The sequence below is a fragment of the Platalea leucorodia genome (genome assembly GCF_965183815.1).
Source record: "Platalea leucorodia genome assembly, chromosome: 6".
Classification (NCBI taxonomy): domain Eukaryota; kingdom Metazoa; phylum Chordata; class Aves; order Pelecaniformes; family Threskiornithidae; genus Platalea; species Platalea leucorodia.
In genome coordinates this window covers 39,727,282-39,748,691 of record NC_138828.1, presented here as the reverse complement: position 1 = coordinate 39,748,691, position 21,410 = coordinate 39,727,282, and the positions used below count along the sequence as shown (strand labels likewise).

The window sequence follows — 21,410 nt, the reverse complement described above, 5'->3', positions numbered from 1 at the left end:
TATAGTAGATTAGAAAGAATGCTTTACAGCCTTGGCTGTTGATGTGAACACTGAGCTCCCCTAATGTGTTTGGTTTTGTCCAAAATATTGATCTGTACAGTAGGAACGTGTGGTTTATCATGATCACTGTAATTCCCAAGATAAAATATACCAGAGTTTACAGAGAAATACTGGGAAAAAGTTGGTAAAGCATTTCATTCTCCAAAATCTGGAGAGTGTAGTACTATATGATGTAGGATACATACTGAGCTGGTACGCTGTCCGGGGCAATGGGCTGCCTCTTTATGAAAGAAAATGTGCTTTGGAGAGTATAGTGTCCAGTGCAGTAGGACCCTGAATTCTGATGGCTATTTCCATGTGGTGGTGTACCATAAGTACATAATAATAATAAATTGTACAGGGATTCCTTTTGGGGGCAGGGGGCGAAGAATAGTACTAGTGTGCAGCACAATAAGGATACTCTATCTTATTACTATTTTTGTTAAATGAAGTATTATTTCAATTCATAACTTGTGCAGGGTACTAAAGAAATCTGTGGTCCACACATGAAGTTCGTGGCAGAAAACAGACAGATTGGAGGTGAAACAGTACAAGGAAATGTTTCATGTAGATGTGAACCATTTTCTAGTCCTTGAAAAATAACCTTTCCAAGTGACTTCTTAGTTTTATGGAAAATCTTTTTTACTCACTGTATTTCATATGGCTACAGGAGAATCTGTAGTCAAATAGGAAAAAGGTAAGCATAGCATAGAAACCCTGAGCGATGGAGACTTGCTCCCCATGGAACTTCTTCCTTTGGATTTTAAGATAAAGGCCAAGGTAAGTAAATGGACTAGGGCATCATTTGCAAGCTGAGTCACAAGTGTTAGTATGTCTTTTCCAAGCTCTCCAATTTTCTCAAATTCATCTTTGCCTTTTATATGTAGTAGTAGTACTGTTGATATGAAATTTCATTAACTTTTCTGGTTTGTATCTCTCTTCTACTCATAACATGCCACTTTTAGATTAAACTTAATCCTTATTTAAAGAGGGCTAAACATGTTTCTTATCCTGACTGGCACTGGGAATACCTGACATTCTTTGATACAAAGAAGATACGTGTAGGTAGCTTCTAAGAAATTCGGTAATCGGCCTTTTAAAAGGAGGAGTTGGGGAAACCATCTTCTTTCCTTCTTACCTCCGCTTTCGATCTGCAGGATTATAGTGTCTCTTTCTATAAGATTCTTATTCAAGTGCTTGAAATACTGTATCAATAGAAGTTAGTTATACCAGTATATATTAGTTCGTAGCACAGACTGTCTAGGGCTGAATTCTGTGGTTGCGCTATTCCTGAAAATACTTACTTACATGCTTTATCTGTATCAGCAGTTTAACATATGCTTAAATAATTACAGCGTTGCTGTCTGAATATAGAATTGTTTTGTTTTAGAGCCTGAAGTACATTTACCAATGTATCTTGTTTACAATTCTCATTCTTGTGGAAAAGTTACTGCCCTTTTCTCCCCACAAGGCAGAAGTTGCCTTCAGAGACTATGGGATATTCATGTGCTTAAGATGGAGATCCTTAAGTACTTACCAGTGTGCCTAGATACCAGTCATGATGATTTATTTGCTAGAGGTGTTTGTGTGCCAATTTAATAGTCATCAGGGAAAAGATATGTTTTCAGCAATACTCAGTTTATCAGTTGGCACTGAAATAAGCTTTTGATACAAAGGAGGATTTTGGGGAGGAGAGGGAAGAGATGCATTTCTTCAGAGTTGTTTTTGCATTAAGTACTTTGACTCTAGTTCACTAGGTGACAAAAGCTACTACACAAAATGTAAATGTCTCAGCTTCACGTGATGCCTGAAATTTTCAGCAGATCCACAGAAAATGGAAATATGTTTTCTGGTAGACTGGAGAGTGGTAATGCAATAGTTAATGTCTCTAAATCAAACAACCAAACCATCCTTTTCTTTTCATGAAAAGTGTTCAAATGTTTGAAGAGTAAAATCTGGGGGTTTGAACTCTGTCTTGTTTTTCCCTTTCACTTGCAGTGTTGTAAATGTGTATCTATGATCAAAGTGGCTGACAGTGAATGAAGGGGAAGAAAATTGAACTCCAAGGATTAAACTTTTTTTTAATTTATCCTAAATATCAAGGTAGAAATACAGAGAGAGTTGTGCGGTTGTGTTAGAAGCCTCAGGCTGTTACTAATCAGTATGAGGAAAGATTAAATGAGAGTGCCATGGCAACCATCTAACATTTGTGAATGAATCTGTGTTTCCATAAGGCAGTTCTTAATGTACAGTACTGCATATTCTAAAATAGATGTATTCAAAGTATGTTGGCGCAGAAACTACAATCCATATTTGGTGAATGGCAGTTAGAAATGTTCTCTGTTTATACCTTGAGTATCTTTATTTCATGGAAAATGTAGACATGGCAGGATACTTGGTGTTTTTATGCTCATTTGCAGTATTGGCTGGAAGTGATGTCTATTGCTGGAAGTGATATTTGTGTATAATTAAACATCATTTTTTTGAGTACAAAAAACTGACCTCATCAGTTATTTATTTGGATTATATCTGGATATGCAGTTTCTTTCCAATGACTGTTAAAACACAGCTATGTGTAGAATCAGCAGATACAGGTACTACTATGGAAATTTATTTCATGTCAAGTCATTGCTGTTCCATCATCTTTTCTTTTTATGTTAAAACATCAAACATGACAGACATTGTAGAACATAACTCTTCCCCCTCCCCCCCCCCCCCCAATTGTTGGATAATCTCTAATGATATCCAAAGGAGTTTCCTCTTACAGTGGAAGGCACTGCCAAGCCCTCCTAAAGAGGATGAATGCTGGGGGTGAATTACCCATGCTGTGAGCCTCAGGAACTGAAGTCAAATGATTTTGGGTAACTTTTTTCAGAACTTCCTTTTGGAAAGACAAAATCCAGAGGGAATATTTCAAATATTTAAAATTTTGTATCAGGTAGTCTTCTAGAAACAGTTTTCTTCCAGCTTTTTTTCTTTACTGTCACTCAAAGTAGCCCCAGTCAAATGTTTCTGATAATGTTGAGCAGAATCATTTTTATTGAACTTTTTACCCTGCACGGAGTATTTGCTGGTGCTGCCGCAGGGTCACCATTTCAGCCAAGTTGCCTTCTCCCTTCCCTTCCTCCAGGAAATTTGTTTCTGTATCATTTGAGTTTTTTCTCTGTTGCCTGGCTGGCAAGTGGAGTTATTAATAGCTAATTTTTACTGATGCGCACTGCTAGTGGTTTGTGATTTCAGGAACTTTTTGTCTACCAGACTGAACGGAGGACTGGTCTGAATGGACCAATATTTTACAGTCTGAGGTTCATGTAGATTTTGTTGTCTGGCAACAAATACAAAACAGTATGAAGTAAGTTAATGCATTTGAAAAGCAAATAAATTAATTAAACAGCTCTTCTGAAGCTTACAAACTTGGGTGGCGAGTGGTTGTACTACCTGGCCTGGCTGTATTGGATGGAAAGAAAAATAACAAAAGTAATATTTCCTCTTACATAAACTAAAAAATAGTGCACAGGTACCTGCAGTTTCATTATTACCAATTGTTTAATTTTTGTGTCATTTTGATTGTCATCTCCCATGATGTGTCTTGTATCTCTGTGCCTTGGTCTTTGAGGAAAACTTACTTTAGTCTCTGTGAGGGGGGCAGTACTGGTAATAGAAAAGAAGAAAGTTCTCCACCTGTTGAATGAATGGTGCAAGACACTCTTCTTTTTACAACTGTTGCTACATCTGTAGGTTTTGTAGTTTGCCTGAAATCTGCTTTTATTCCTCTAATCCAGCATGCCACTCTCTCCTCTTCTGCCTTCTTCCTTCCTGGGCTCTTCCCATTTTCTTCCTGCCCTTTGCCCATAAGCTTTGCATTCCCCTTGTCCTGTCATGCATATTTGCTGGAGACTGTATGGCACATTGACCTGTGGGGAATAACAAGGCTGGTTAAACAGATTGGGTCTGCCATTAGATACCGTGGATTTGAGTGCCTCTGTCATGCTCTAGTGTTCCCTTTTCCACCCAGATAAATGTGAATCTTCCCATCAGAGCATTACCATGGAGAGCTGCGTTGACTGGAGGAGGCCTCCAGAATTTATTGCAAGTGAGGCAGACAAGCATTGTATAAAATGTCTTCAAGTTGAACATTTGGTCTTACTTTCCTCTGTATGTAAATATAGTGTTTATTTCACAAAGAGCAATATGATTACTTACAGCTGTGATGTAAAAGTGGTCTAAGAGGTGAAGACTATGTAAGGTGTCACCAATACCCTTACAGTTTTCTCTATACAAATACACAGTTAAGTCAAATGATGGAAACCCAAAATTTTGTTCCATAGGAAATTTAAATATTTCGGTAGCAAAATGAAAATTATTTCAATGGAGTTAGAAGAGGAAATTTTCCTTTAGAATGATGGTGTTAAAATTTTGTTTAGAAAAACATCAAAATGACATTTTCATGATGAGAGTTTTTAGTAATCTCCAGTGTTTCCAGAATTGAAGCTGTCCAAATATAAACCATCTAAGTTCTACTCAGCAACAGTTTGTCTGGTGAACTGCGAGGGGACCTTGAATGCTTTTGGTCTGCAGCTGAGGTAGGTATTTTGGTGTGCTGTGCTGGCACCAGGAAAACCTTGGAATCCCACATGCTTTAAAACAAGTTGGAACAGAAATATTACAGCGTCCCGCAGGACACTGTCAAAAAAAAGACAGGGATTGTTATCAACTTCCTATTTCTTCATTTAAAATAAATAAATAAATAAATTGAAACGGATTCTTATCAAAGGGGGAAGGGAAAATATACTTCGCCTTTCACAAACTGTTTTAATGGGTGTGCTAGATTCTTGTCTAGCACACATCTATATAGAGATGGAAAGGTCTAACATCACTGATATGACAAAGCGTTTTACCTCATGGGTTTCTGCTTCTTACATTCATTGATGTATTTGTGGAATTCTGAAGGCAGAGGGAAGCCACAAAAAGGTCACAAAACTGCAAGCCAAGGTAAACAGCCTGTCAGAATTTGTTTAGCAAATGACAGTGTAAACCACAGAAAATGTACAGAAAGGAGAGGAAAACCTATTCCCTTGGAAAATAAATACACTTCCTGGTTGGAAAGGCATTGAAGTTTAGAGTCGCTTACATCGCTTCCTTGCTCTTTTCCAATAAATTGTCTTTGTTCAGGTTGTTAATCCACGGTCCCAGGCACCTAGGCCATAGGGAAGAGGAATACATGTTCTGCAGCGGGTATAAGGGAAGGCATTTTGAGCATCATGACTAAAGGCAAAAGCATCTTTCATCCCAGGAAAGGAGACTGGACTAGCTCTTTGTCATCAGTTTTACTTAGTAATATTTAAATAATGCATTGAACATAACTACAGCACCAGAGCATTTCTTTAGCCATTGTCAGGGGGTTGTGTTTTCTGCTTTGTACAATGCACAAGAAAAGAAGGATTCTTTGTTTGGTTCAGCATGCATTTTAGCATTTTTTACTCCATTGCAGATGGAAAATAGCTTCTCAGTTCTTGGTTATTTATCCTAGTTTTCTTACATTTCAAGTACGAGCTTCTCGTGGTGGAGAAATAATTTTGGATGGCTACGCTGTTGTCCCCGCTGCTCTTTAGCCCCGTGACGTGAAGCTGCAGAATTATGTAGCACAATCTTGTAAATGCTAAAGCATCTGAACCACTTTGTTTTGTTACTTTTCACAGCAAGTTCAGACTTCAGTCCAGATGTGCAATGCAAGGAATTTTAGTTGCACAGAAGATTCTTTTGGCAGGCTCTTGCAGCACATTCAGCCTAGATAACTGACAGGAATAAAGTTACTGGCTGAAAATGTCATTATGTCCAGGAAACACGTGAGGGACTTTTTTCTGTTGATGTAGACAGAATTTCTATTAATTCCCTTGCTGATAGTGGAATATCTATATTGTGTAGGGAGCTACACCTACATCTGTGTTGAGCTGTAAAAAACCAATACTCATATCTCATATTTGCTTTTGAAAACAGAAATTTTTGTCTACAGCACCGGGCTTGTTTGTTGAACACAAAAGAAGAGAAATCCTCTACAGGTCCTGAGGAAGACATTGCAGAAAGGGTGTAATCATTATAAACTGTGCTGTATGTACTGTACCATGTTGCCATGAGAAAGTTGCATTCGATTGGCTTATAAAATAGGTTTTAGTAAATCCCTTAAATAGTGATATTGGTAATTGTGCACACTTCAGTGCGGTCCTAGTGAGTGCTGTGTAACAATTAGAGTGTTTCCAGATTGATCGCTTGGAAACAAGTGGATTTCTGGAGATCAGAATGGTATTAGGGTGGGGTGACTGAGAAACCTCTCAATCAAGGTAACACTGATAACACACAGAAAAATCAGAAATATTTTTTTATTAGAAATGACAGCTTGTTTAGAAATACCACATACAAAGATCAAGGAGAAAGGAATTGAATATAGAAGAAACACCCCGACAAACAGAATTATCTGGATCTGTCATGTATATCAGAAAGCTGAATTTTATTTGGGTTTTTCTGAATACTTTTTTTCCCTCTATTTTACCTCTCAAGTAATGGAATTAATTAGCATTTATTTTAAGGGTCTAGGATTTAAACTGTGAAATTTGAGTTTCTCTTTTACTTCAGAGGTACCAGGAGACCAAAAGGTGCAATAGAGAGTACTCTGTAAGTTATATAGAAGCACTAACACCTATACTATGCCTGACCCCCCAGACATCTTAAGCTTAAGTCAATAAATATAATGATTAACTTCTTCACTCTTTACAGATCAGACAAGTAGATAATTATTTCATATTCTTAACTAAAAAAATAAAAAAGATTATCTTTAGAAATGTCATAAGCTGATCTTAAAAAAAAAAAAAAAATCAGTGCTCAAAAGCAATTTGATAAATGTGTTGAGCCCTAAAGTCTTAGTACAATTAATGTACATGTTGTCTTTGTAATAAGTTGTATACCTGATCATAAAGTGAAAACACTGTTAGATCAGTTAAAGGAATTAGTTACTGTTTGGGGGAAGAAAAGATGGTGATAAAGTAATTAGTATCATAAGTTTAACAAAGATTTAAAACTGTGGTACATGGCAGTAATGGATTTTGAACACAGTTAATGAGCATATTCATTGCATTCATTTTTAATTAAGTGGAGAAAATACTGGTCCTTTAAACGGAGATAATAAATGTGCAAGTCAGTCTTGCACAAACATGCAACACAAGAATTTATTGCCTGCTGTCTAACTAGGGAGCTGGGAATCATTATAAAGATTAGCTTTACTGGAAAAAAAAAAAATCCAGAAAAAGCTTTAGTAGAAAATGTTTATGAGGTAATAATTTTCACATTAAATATTGCTTGGCATATTTGGTAGAGTGTGTGTGCATGTTTTTTAAAATATGGGTATTTGCTATCACCAGAGGTAGGACTGTTTGTACCCTTGAAAAGGATTCAATGCTATTTACCAGTTTAGATTTCCATGAGATGTATTTAGTAGATGACTACACATGTAAGAGAACAAAAATATCAGAAATCTTGAAACTTTCTCAGAGGTGTGTCATGCTTGTGCTTAGAATGCTAGTGGTGGTTTAAAAGTAAAACAATGACTCGGAAAGCTGCCGCTGTGAACTTCCAAACGCTTGCCGTGCTTTAACCCGTGCACTCTCGCCTTCCCGAGGCAGCGGGCTCTGCTGCTGCTGGGGCTTGGAGGGTTTCAAGCTGCAGCAGGGGAAACCCAGCTGAAATGCTTGGTGTTTATTCTGTCAGTGGGCAGCTGGGGAACTGACATGAAACAGGTTAAAGCCCTGCAACCAGACGTACCTTCTAGCGCAGTGGCTTTCAATGTTTTTATGACTTGGGAACCCCCTAAACATTTCCAGTGGAAGCGAGGACCTTTGTGTAGCATATTGAAGCTTATTGATGCCAGCTGGCTGGTGTTTCTTAGTTACCTTTCGTGGATCTATTTGAAGTTGTTCACAGATCCCCGGGATACCCAGACCACACGTTAAAAACCAATGAAGCTAAATCAAACTTAATATGTGTCATTCTCTTGAAGTTCCCAACCCATATCTCTCTTGTCAGTATTACCAGAATATCGGGTTCTTTCTGACACACAGTATGTCTAGGTCTTCGCTCAACAAACGTCTCATTGGGATATGCATAAACTCATAAATGTGCTTCCAAGTTTCCCTAAGCCACCTTAACCTTCAGGGGCTTATTCACCACTGGTATTGCAAGAGGGCAAGTTTTCCATACCAAAAAGCCCTTGAACTTTCACTGGTGACATGCAGTATACTGCTAGTGATCTTGCAGTATGAGTTACTGTACCACACTTAGGCAATTTCAGTCTTTTTTTTCTCTGACTTTATTCTGCCCTATCCCACATGTTGTAATTGCTTTCCATAAAAGGAGCAAACAAAACCATACTCATGGGTCTTTTCAAAATGCTAACTCTGCTTTTATTTTTTTAACCTCACTGCATGATTTTATTATGTATTTAAGCCAGTAGCAACTTGGAAGCTAAGTTTAAAATAGCTGGCTTTGGTAGCATAGTTTTAGCATTAAAAACAACAACAAAAAAAGAAGTTGCAAACTGCAGAGTCAGATCATTGATTAAAGCAGGAAGTTTGTAGAAATTTTATCAGTAAATAAACATTTGATTTTCTTTTCTGTTCAGGTATGACTTTGTAGAAGTTGAAGAGCCTAGTGATGGCACTGTTTTAGGGCGCTGGTGTGGTTCCAGTAGTGTGCCAAGCAGACAAATCTCCAAAGGAAACCAGATCAGAATAAGATTTGTGTCTGATGAATATTTTCCTTCTGAACCTGGATTCTGCATCCATTATACACTTCTTATGCCAGTAAGTAACATGTTTCAGATTGGAACATTTCAGGAAAACAAAATCTTTGAAGTGGTAGCTCAAAAGAATCTTTTAATAGCTTAGAATTAATTACTGTTTATTTCTTAATGATAATAATGAGCAATCTGTCTTCCAGAATTGTACATTTTGTTTCTGCTTTTTAACTAACTGAGTGTTCTTGTGGTTCTTCTTGGATGGCTTTGGACTGGGAAGTTGTGGGCTTGGTTGTTTGTGTGGAAACTTCAAGAAAATGTTTGCATTCCTAATACAGTACTGTGAAAAAAAATCTTTTTCTAGCTTTGAGAAGAAGAAAAATCAGCGTAAGTATCAGCTGTGTGACATTGAAAGAGCATTGGAAAGTTACAAAGAAGATTGAAGAAATTAATGTTTTTATTAGTCAGCTGCTATTAGACGTACACAGCCAAATCATTATACTTAGTTCCAAAACAGAAAAGTTCTTATGCTTCTGGATTGTTTTATTATAGTGACAAAGCAGACAATGCATAATACTCATTTCCCACTGCATTTTCGCTGGAAACTGTACTTTAGACTTCTCTTGAATGTTGCTTAATGCTTGTAAATTGCAGGTATTAAACAATAGTCGTCATCTAAAATGTGACTATTTTCACTGTCAACAGATTTTTGTTATCTTTTTTCACCAAATGAAAGCTCTGTGATAGCAAAACTATGTTTATAGATTTTTAAGGATGAGATAATGTTCTGAAACATTAGAGTGGAGCAGAACAGGGGTTGACTTGTTTTAGAATAGGTATTCCATATTTAAAGAGAGTAAGGAGTATTTTTGTTAAATTCCTCATAATTCACTTTGTGAATCTCCTAAGTAGTCCTGTGGTCTGTGGTATTTGCTTGGTGGAAAATATCTGCAAGCTCAATAAAAAAATTGATCGAAAGAATCCATGTTGTAACCCCACTGACATGCGCTTCACTCAAAATGCATTTGGCTTGCTTATTGCTTTTGCCATTTTTGCCTCTTCTCCCCATTTGCAAAACTTCAGTGACTGAGAAGAAGCAAAGAACAATCTCACTTCTCTTTTCAACAATACGTAATCTTCTACATATTTAGCATACTGATGATTATGTCAGTGTAGTATCGCGTGTGTGTGCGCACATAGATATGCATGTTATTTTCTGTTGTTTTTCTCTTAAGTATTTTTAAATATTTAGGCCTAATTAAGAACTATTTCTAAAGTGATTAAAGGTTTGATCTACATATTTGACTCCTTTGTGCATTAGACCCTTTTGTGAGTAGAATAGTATGACCTGCTACCGATGAATTTTGAAATTAAATAAAATGTCAATCAGTCTCCAAACCAACTTGAAATGTGGCCAGGTTGAAACTTTCGTACACCTGAGGGCACAATGTAGTAAGTACGTTTGCTTTTAGCAAATGGTAAAAGAAAATCCCTAAATATATTTGTGGGCTGATGCCAAATTTTGTTGTTGCAGCTCTAGTATTACGTTCTACCTGCTACATATCTGACTTACGTATAATCCATTTTCTGTGGAATGGATTAAACAAAGGCACCTAAAAATACCGGAGTATATATATCATTATCTTGATGTCATGCTATTCAAATGGACTGAGTTTATTCCATGACATTTGATGGGGAAAACTGGTGTTAAAGCATTTAAATTATCAACACTTGCAAAACTATTCTTTAGTCTTCAAAATATTTACATCACTTACTCAATAGAAAAATGCATCCTACGATGTCAGCTCTGTTTTTTTAGTTTCCCATTTTCCTCCATTAACAAAGCTCATATAGCATAAGAAGTATACATATAAGCTGTTTTAGAAACCAGGCATGTTATCTCTCACATATGTTAACAGGCAAGAACAGCCCCCTTCATCTCATAGGAATTCAGAACTAGCCCCAAAAGGTGCAGTATAACAACTGCTTATTGGTTGGTGAGGATTAATTTCCAAATCTCTCTTTAAAAGGGCTGTAATCTTTTTCATCAAAATTCTATCTTAATAAGCCATGCAAAATACAATTTCACATTTCAGACTGCAGATTGTAAATGAAATCTATATTGCTGAGTTTCAGGATTAGACCTGCTTCTTGTACCTAAAGCAATTGAAAACTTACGCCAAAAATGTGTTTTTCTTTAAAACTATAATGCTGTCTCATCCAACATTTCAGGAGAAACTAAAACTTACAGCCCCCCCTCCGCTCCCACCTTCCCACAAAAAAGATGTTAGCTATAGGAATGAGTGTAAATTTTAAATAATTATTGCAAAAACATAACTGATTCGCTTAGTGATTCACTTCAATAAATTGGTCCTAAACAGTTAAATTTTTTTTTCCCCTCATTTTTTGACAAGAGGGCGGGGGGGAGATGCCTGGTAGACTAGCAATGAGAGATTGTTTGGGGAGAAATGAAGCAAAACTGAAATAAAACAGTGCAAGCTTGTTTCTGTATTTGGAGGCCACACACAGAGAGGGGCACCGGACACATTTTCAGGTCTTTTAAAGAGCAAGAGAAATGGCTTTGTTTAGATCTGCTGTAATTTATCGTATATATATATTTTTACTTTGTATATTATATTTCAAACCAACTTTTCACATGATGAATATGTCGGGGGAGAATGGCTATTGATCTGATTACTTTACTTCTAAGATTTAGTCACTCAAAAGGAGTCGCAGCAGTTCCACTGTCAATAGATGCCACATCATTTTTTAGAAAGGTTTATCGTGGGATTGTAAGGCACCGCATAAAAGCAGTACACGTACTGTATACAAGCAGCATGCTCCCCAAGAAAAACATGAAGCTTTTCTTCGGGTTCTAGCTAATTACCATTTAATTATTTCAATTTCTTACATTTTAATTTGTGTACCCTGGGTACATCTAGAACTTTCTATAATTCTGGTCTAACTCCCCTTTTCTTTCCTCTGTTCTATAGTTGCAAGTTAATTTTGTCTGGAATACCGTAAAGTGGAAGGAAGTGTTGAAAAAGCTTGTTCTTACTAAGAAAATGTAGTTTGTGTTATTTCAAAATTATTATGCTACTTTCAGCACAGCTGTTACTCTTAGTCGCTCTTTCATGCTCTGCCCCGTCACTTAGTCTGTGCTTACTGGTGAGCTGCTTTATTCACTGAGGGCTGCTTAGCGGTTGTTCTGCATTTTGACTGTTCAGCTATGCATTTATTAAAAGTCATGTTTTTTGGCAGCAGTATACCACCTAAACCCTCCTAGAACTTTATTGCAAAAACAATCCATATTTCATTTCTTTTCCCCTTCTACTCACTTGCCCTCAGTTACAGCTCTAATCCGTATAGTAGCCACATGCAATTGAGGGAAACCTTATAAACTCTTATAATATATGTTTGGGCTTCAGTCTTCCTAGTGACTTGTTTAGTTTAAATTATGTCAGTTACAAGTTTGGCAGAGAAAACTTGATGTAATAAAGTCCATTGTTACTTGGGGAGCGGGTGAATGGGATACTTGATGCCTGAGGTGCCATTAAGGAATGCATGACTGATTGCCAAAGTAGTTATTAATTATTCAGGGCACTCAGAACAAAGCAGCTCCAGTTAAAGTTGAAGCTGGGGGTGACTGTATTCCCCTTCTTTTTTGGCATATGGTAGCATGTCATTTGTCATCAAAGATCATGCCAAAGATCTTTGCAAAGAACAGACTTAACCCTCTTCTATGCAAGTGAAGATGAAGAGGAAAATCCAAGCAGCTGCTTAACGACTGACCTGGTTTAAAAGTGGCTTGGCAGGTGTTTTGTGATTTTGGTGCAATACCTCTATGGCTACCTGGATTTCAATCCGAGAGAGGCTTTTTTTTTCCTTTGATGCAGAGATGCTGTTAGTAGTGCTCTTGCTATTAACAGTAATGAAGACTAAATGTAATACTGTGCAGATAATCTGTTTAGGGCTATCTAATAATTGTTCCTTTATTTCATCCAAATTGGCTAAGCTGTTCTCTTTTAGGGTTGAGCATGTTAATTTTGTTTGTGGAGCCTTCTTAATTGAGCTTGTTTGATGAAAAAGGCAAAGAAAATTTAAATACTAATAGAAAAAGTGCATACTAATAGAGAAAGGAAAGCTCTTACCTAGCATTCCCTTTCTTTCAAAAGTCCACAGATTTCACAGATATCAGGTGTATATCTCGCATGTCAGTACCAAAGCCCAGGAGAGGCTTAACTTTGGCTGCAATAACTGAAAATCCATCCAGAAACATCATAAAGGACATTCTTGATCTCCTAAACAAAGGTTTTTCTACACTCTCTTAAGAAGTAATCAAAAGATTTTGGAAATAACACGATTTCAGGGTTGTTTAAGCCAAGGTGGTATGAAGCAGCAGGAGAGTGTATGAGTGTTATTTAGCGCTTTGCAATGCCACATGAAGTGAAAAAGGACTGAAAATCCTTCATATAATGGGAAGGACTCGAACAAAACTTCTGTGTTCAGAGTTTCCACTGATTAGGTATAGTGAAACCTAAGCCTGAATAAATCAACAAACTCCTAAAGATGCTCCAGCATGCAAATTCAGTCATTCAGTTCTTTTTTTTGTGTATGGCAAAAAATCATTGTAAATCAGAGAGGTTTTTGGACTAATTCTTTCCTGGAGATGAGATTTTGCATTAAATTTGTGCTCGAGGTCTAAAGACAAATTCCTTTTAAATTTCTTAAATGAGACATTAAAGATCACCCCATGTTGTGGTTTAACCCCAGGCGGCAACTAAGCCCCACACAGCTGCTTGCTCACTCCCCCCACAGTGGGATGGGAGAGAGAATCAGAAGAGTAAAAGTGAGAAAACTCATGGATTGAGATAAAGACAGTTTAATAGGTAAAGCAGAAGCCATGCGCACAAGCAAAGCAAAACGAGGAATTCATTCACTGCTTCCCATCGGCAGGCAGGCGTTCAGCCATCTCCAGGAAAGCAGGGCTCCATCACGTGTAACGGTTACTTGGGAAGACAAACGCCATAACTCAGCTCCTCCTTCCTTCTTCTTCCCCCAGCTTTATGTGCTGAGCATGATGTCACATAGTGCGGAATAGCCCTTTGGTCAGCTGGGGTCAGCTGTCCTGGCTGTGTCCCCTCCCAACTTCTTGTGCACCCCAGCCTCCTCGCTGGTGGGGTGGGGTGAGAGGCAGAAAAGGCCTTGACTCTGTGCAAGCGCTGCTCAGCAATAATGAAAACATCCCTGTGTTATCAACACTGTTTTCAGCATAAATCCTAAACAGAGCCCCATACTAGCTACTGTGAAGAAAATTAACTCTCTCCCAGCCAAAACCAGCACACCCCAAAATACATAGATAGGAGTGACATGCGTCAGGTTAATTAAACAACTACAAAAAATACAAATCTGAGGATGGCTGTTATACCTGGGACTACAATGAGGGGGGGAAAAAAACCCTTTGAAGCAGAAAGAACCTCTGAAGGATATTTTCTAATCAAATCACAAGATCTTGTTTTCCTGTGACCATATCTCATTCTGTCACATGGACATCATAAAAAATTTAAAAATCTGTGTATGTGAAGCAGACTTGCAGAGAGACAAGGTTAGAAATGAATCTAGCAAAATTGTGGGCCTGCGCAAAAGTCCATGGAAGTGTGTCCTTGACCTTCACAACCTGAGATGTCAGTGTGGATTTTCTGAGACTTTAAAAGGAAGAGAGACGTTTTGAACTAAATAGATTGTCATTTAGTTCTTAAAAGGAATGAATATGCTTATATGATAGCAAGTTATGTACTCTGAAGGACTATGTTCCTTTCCCTCCGGCCAAAATTTGAGTGTAGTTTCTCATGTAGTAAATGTAGTGTATACCATTTCTTTTGTATTTCTCTGTGATGTTCTTTTTTACCGTGGCTCAGGCTAAAAAGAATCAGAAATTGTTTCATTGACTATTTGTAGGACAAAGTAATTCTGTTTTCTTGGACAGACTTTTTTTTTTTTTTACAAATTCATTGTATGTTTGACTAAGATTAAAATTCATTCATTTTGGGAGTTTATTGTATATCCCACCCAGTTTCACTGTGGCAAAAGATAGAAAAAATCAGCTGATTTTCTTGTTTCTAAATAAGTAACAGTAATTTCAAGAGTAAATGCAATTATGTTACCACACCTCAAATGTCATTCTTTGGTTTTTTTCTATTCAGTAACTTCAGTAGAACTTATTCCTGAAATTTTCAGGAGTGTTCAACAAGTAAAGTAACTGATTCTGGTTATGAAGCATAAGGCTTAAAATTGTATTTTTGAAAGACACTATTGAGGGGAAATCAAAACATGTGAGGTGGAGAAGAGCTTAGGAAAACTGCTCTCCTTTTAGTTGTCAACAGCATTATGTACAAGTTAGGTCACTCTGGCAACGTGTTTCAAGCAGGAATTATTGCCATAAACAAGAGATGGGGTACTGCAACTGTCGGGGAAAAAGCAGGCAGCCCTTTTTGCTCCTTTCCCCAGATTATGTCTTTGATCGCATATTAACCCTCTTCTCCCACATGAAAGCAGATCGTAGGATGGTTCAGTGCAAACAGTGCTTAACCTCTTTGAATGCCCTAAAAAGTGAGAAAGTTTAGAAAACACATCGGAAAAGTGTTTCAAATATATGAGACAATTTCTTTTCTTTAATTTCTGTAAGTTAGTAAAGGCTTTTATTAGGCTTCCATTTAGAAATAAATATTTATATTGTCAGGGATTCTTTTATTATTTGGAAACTTTATTTAGTATGTCTCAGCATTTTCATTGGAAATTTATGTATGCATATTTATTTAATTTGAAAATAAGTATTACTTTTATATGGTCTATCATTTACGTTATTGTAGTGTTTTGCAACAAATGTTCCATATATAAGTTTTAATGTTGTGTGCTTAAAAAGTGTGTTTTCAAAAAGTCTACAAGAGAAGTTAAAGATAGAAGAGTGTTTTTGTCTTGTCTTGAACAATTTCAAAAGCCTCTTGGAATGTCATGACTCTGGGAGTGGTCTGGCTGGTGTATGTGGGATCTCGAGTAACATTATTTCTGTTTGGGAACAATCTGAAAGGACTATATTTTGCCAACTGATGAGAAAATAGAAAAAAAAATTGTGTACAAATCCAGAAAAGATAGTCATGTGGAAAATCCAATCTGCATTAATGATGCAAGGAAGAGAATACATGGTACATGGGGAAGGTGGACTGGGGTGAATTACCAGCCTTGTGGATTACCACAGCAGTTACCTTTGCTGTTACTTTTGTCATTCAACTTGACTTCATAGACATTGAAGTTTACACCTGCTAGTGAGCAGGGAACACATCACTAATAGAAATAACTTTCAGCTATTACATTTTAATATTGTAGCCCTGAGAATATTCTGGGAGTCCTCATTATGAGAGTGTATCCTTATAGTAAAACACAGTTAAATATCGAAACTCAAGATTAAAAATAAGTAAATGTCTTTTATTGCATTTTGACATCAGAGTTTGAAGAACATTTCAGATTGTGAGTGTTTTGCTCATGTTAGTTAAATGGCTACCATTATACTAACTGATAAACTTTTTTTTTCAAGTAGTATTTGAGTCTTTTGGTTGGGTTTTTTCATTAAGTTCGCTCGAGAAGGACTGAATTAGGTCTAATCAGAGCAATCAAACAGAAGAAAGTAACAAAAGAATAATACTGCCACTCTGTAACAACTATAAATATTAGCCTAAAATATGTTATTGTCTACTTGTACTAACTTTACTTTAACTGATCTTCAAAGAGGTTCTCTCTTCCTTCTCAAAATCTCATTTCTAAAACAATTCTTTACAAATGAATGAAGATCAAATCAAGGTGGTTAGTCTTTATCAGTCAGTAGTAACACATTAAAACATTTAATATGTGTTATGTATATCGGCATGTGAATTTGAAAATTTATTATTCAACAGACTTAGCAGTAATGTCAAGTTTCTAAGCCTTTCCAATTGCCTTCTCAGTTTCCCAAATGTCAGGCCACGTTGAATCAAACTAAAGGTTGTCTAGCTCAGGAGCCCGCAACCAGTGGTGGTCATAAATGGATGGCAGGGAGCACTAGGAGGAGGTCAAGCAGATGTTCTTCATCCCTCCTGTACTGCTCCACTTACCAACTATTTTCTGGAGAAGAGGGGGATTCTCTGAGCCTATGTGCTTTGTCTATTTAGTAATCTGTAACAGACATTCCTTGCAAATAATTGTCCATGTACCCCTTGAACCCAGTTAAACTTCATGCCTTCACTACTTCCTTTGCTAAAATCAGATTCTATAGGCACCTCAGAGAAAAGAAACTTCAAACAATGCCTTTTCTTGAGAGGGATATAGATGTATATAAAAATGTGTCACACTCAAACTGTAAACTCACTGACCACATGTAATTGGAGCTGTTAGCTGCTACCTCAACACAAATATTCCACAATGTCTAAATGTTCCTTTCGTCTTTTAAAATTATTCTGTAGTCATGGTTCAAATAACTTGGTTCAAATAACATGGTTCAATCTTACTGATCATATCTGTTCTAAAGAGTGCAGTGTGTCAGTTGTGTGAGGGGTTTTTTATTTAATCCTTTCCTAAATGTTATATAAGCTACTTTTCACTTAATATATGTGGTTAAAAAAACACCAAAAACCAAACAAAAAAACCCAAACAAAAAACCCCACCACCACCTTCCTGTTCTCCCAGGTCCCTTTCAGCTCTGCTGTTTGTTTTTTTGTTTTGTTTTTGTTTTTGTTTTTTTCTTTTTTTGGCTACCTTTAGTTTTTATGTTTTAAGTATTACATAATTGTCTAGTTGACTGTCCCTTTTCCAATTTCCAGGATCAACATGTTATTCACAGCTTTTTGAGAAAGCATGCTGATGGCTTCTCTACAAATTCCAAAGCAAAGTGACTCTGTCCCATTCTCAAAGTAATCCCCTGTGTAACTGGCACAGTCCTAGATTTTTTGTGCTTTCAAATACTGAGACGTTGTGTCTGACATGCTTGCTAGTGGAAAAAAAGGTAAGCAAATGTACATTTGATATTAGGTTTCAGGCAGCACCGTAATTTTCAGTTTTGTTATTTTAGCTGCATTCATGTCATGTCCCTATCTATTATGAATATCTTAGTCATGCCACAGTCCTATCCATTGCCTCAGCCCAACAAAACAGGCAGTAACTAATTATCGAGTGGTGTGTACTGTCCTAATTTTTCTTACCGTAAGTCTGGTAGGAAAAGATGAAAACAGGAATGAAAGGAAAGAACTTGGGACAGAACAGAGCTACTCAGTGCAACTTCTCTATTTTTTTTACACGTGGTCCAGATCTGAAGGGCTCTTAGGAACAGCAGAATTGCGTGGAGAAAATGGAATGCTGGGTGCAGCTCTAGACATTTGAGATCAAATCAGCTGTGGAGCAGCTTCTGTAGATGACTGACTGCACAGTCTAACTCCGCAGACTGGTGGAAGCACCTCTTTAAATTCAGGAGAAAAATTCTTGACAGAGTAATAACACTGCATAGTAGCTTCAGGGTAAGAGTTTTTCTTTGTGGAAAGATTAATGTGGGGTATTGGTGTTAAGAGAAATCCTTTTGTTTCTGAAAAGGGATAGATAATAAGCACTATGGGAATACCAAAATTTGCACCTGTCTTGTCTTTGCAGTACCTGGCCTCTGGTGTTACAGATGGGGATTATGAGCTGTCATTTGTTAGCTTCTCATAAGTACTCAAAACTTTTTTTTTAATGATGATGATGAAAGGTTTGGCTGAAGAAGCCAGAATTTTTGTTGAAAAGGTTTCAGTTTTGCTTTCATGGGAAAGTCTAGATAATCACAAAGCTGTTGCATCTGTTCTTTCAATTATCTCTGGCTAGCATGGTGGAGAAGGAATTCAGGAGGGTTGCTTCCATGTTTGCTCCTGAGAGCTGGTGTATGTTGTTGAAGAACTGTAATTGTTTAAAAACCAAAATGAAATAAACAAAACCTTACATGTGAAAATGGAGGGCAATTTGTTTGGCAAAAGGCATCTCCAGAGGCAGAATGCTCAGGCTGCTTGAGTATTCATTTTGCTCTGCTTTTGAGCTAGGCAATAAATCATAGGAAGAAAAATAATAAGAATCATTTATGAGGAGAAGTAAAATGCTGGGCTTCAAATTGGTGGGAGTGATTTAGTGCACAAAAGACCAGGTTCAAAGCCACTTGAAACGTGGAGGTGTGAAAGCAGATGGCACAGCCTTTGGAAGAAATTTTGCATGTAGTCCTACAGATATTGTGAAGTTGGTGGTTCCTAATAGTCCTTCCCTTTCAGTTGCAAAAGGATTCCTTGGGGCAACTCTACCCCGACACCACATACAACAGTTCTCAGCTCTCATCTGAGTAAGTCTGTCACGTGGATAGGGGAATTTCAGTGTAGTGGTGTAGATAATTAAATCAATATGATGCTTTATTGTCCAGTATGTAGCCCTGGTGTCTTTTGGTAGCACTTAGTTAACTTAAGAGCTTCTCGGTAGACATCTTTTGTTCTAAATGTTCTTCTAACAGTGTGACAAATACCCTTTAAACAGCATGGCTCTCTTTAACAAGACAGATGCTGTGCTAAGGTAATTTTGTTAAAAATCAGTGTCTTCAATGGTTTTGTGAATAGTTGGCATAGTAAATGCAATTTCTTAAATTTGAATTTTCAAATGTTTTATTTTCAGTATTTTTCTTTTACTTGTTTTCCTTCATGTGAATGTAAAAAGGTCACTATTTTTGAAACTTCAAAACATCTAAAATCTAAAATTGTTTTGTAGACAAATTTTGCTAACTCTGTGCAACTGACCCTGAACTTCCCTGCTGGCTGACGTGACCAAAATGACTAGGTAGCCAGAGGAGAGTAAGATGACTGAGCTGAGCCAAATGATCAAAGTCACTTGGTCATCATTTGTATTACTTGGGGGAAAGGGCCAAATGGCAAATCATTTTTGACTTGATAACTGTCAGTACATTTAGCCACATATATGTAGGCTTTTAATATGTAAGCTGTTAATAAGGTTGCCCTTGCTTATCTTCTGAAAATCACTCTGATCTTCTGAACTCTTCTGACTTGTGTGTGCATATTTGTCTTTGGGCTTTTCAGTTGGAGGTGTTCTGGGTAATCAAAAGTTAATAATAAAATTCTTCCTGTTCTTGAGTCATCTGTGTAATGCCTTTTTGGCTTGGAATTCTTGTATTTTAGTCAAAGTAAATTCTGTCATTGATCTCTTCTTGTTTGCGTTCTGTCAATGTCTATAACTTTAAATACTGTATTTACTTCTTTTAGTTGCCTTTCTGCGTAAGAAAGTCGTAAGCACCTTTCACACAGGAAAAAACCTCGCGATTAGGTGCCTAAAATAGCAGTACATCTTTCGATGCAACATAGATGTAGAATTAAGGTTCATCAGAGTGTTTTGAAACTGCTGGTATAAAACACTTGAGAGTACAGCCCAGCTTTTCATCAAAAAATCAAAGATTTTTGGTCAAGTCAACAGTACAAAGGCAAACGAAAAAATTGTCGGAGGGTTTTTCAATTATGTTCCCAATCATCATTAAAAACAAAATTGAGTTGCTTTTACAGCTAGGTGTTTACATGGATGAAAGACAATATAAAATTTGGAAGTAATTTACTACTTTGCTAACAAAACATGTCTAAAAATATTAGAACTTAAGGAACAAACCTGCACATCGTTGATGTGATAGAGGTGATCGGATTGAATGCCCGATATTTTGCAAATGTGAGAGACAGGTGAACCTGAACTTTGTGCAAGGCCCACTGTACGGAGGTGAAGCACAAGTGCAGGTCTTTGAGAAACTGTCAGCCCCACAGCAGCCTTCTGCTCTGCCGTAGTAAACCAAACGGTTCTGGGTATGTACTGCAGAGCAGCGCTATATTCCTGCTTCATTTAAAGCCTAAGAACACCTTTGAGGTGATGTCGTGACAGAAGAAGAGCAAAGCAAAATCGGCTCTTACTTTTGCGAGCTACTAGCACATACCTCTATGTAGGTAAGGATTTATTTATATGTTTTCTTAGAATTAAGACTAAACAGAAGAGAAATTATCACCTAATGTTTGTATGCAATAGTGCTACTAAATAGTGAGGAGGTTTTGCAGGTTTTCATGTAGATAATAGGTACACTTACAGAGACTTTTGTGATTATTTTGTGAGACTGTTGTTGCTCTCCATTGTTTTAAGCACGCACTCTTTATATTTTGTCATTTATTGCCTCCTTTTCTATGAACTATGTATCTTTTACTTGTGTATCTAATATTTTTAAAAACTGCATTGGGAAGGTGCTTCTTTGAATTGGAAAAGAGACTTGTCATGCTGTTAAAGAAGAAAAAAAATCATCATATTTCCATGATAAGGTTTGATATTTCATTACCTGAAACTCTTACAAATTGTAGGGGAATTTGGAAAATCAATAAATGAAAAGCTGCCCAAGTGTGAACAGAACCAACTTTTCTCTGCAGGCTGTTTAAAAAAAGTTAATGATAATTTTAAAAACAATTATGCAAGCCTAAGGAGCATCATTCAGCAAACCATACAAAGTTATAATTTACAAAGC

The 21,410-nt window shown here is 37.0% G+C and overlaps 1 protein-coding gene across 1 annotated transcript in view; it reads left to right on the top strand.

Moving 5' to 3' along the window:
- Positions 1 to 21,410, top strand: part of PDGFC (platelet derived growth factor C) — a 136,039-nt gene that overhangs the window by 88,947 nt on the left and 25,682 nt on the right. Inside the window, exon 3 of the mRNA XM_082314783.1 lies at positions 8,708 to 8,888. Coding sequence (XP_082170909.1) covers positions 8,708 to 8,888 — 181 coding nt within the window. The remainder of the gene's footprint in view (positions 1 to 8,707; positions 8,889 to 21,410) is intronic.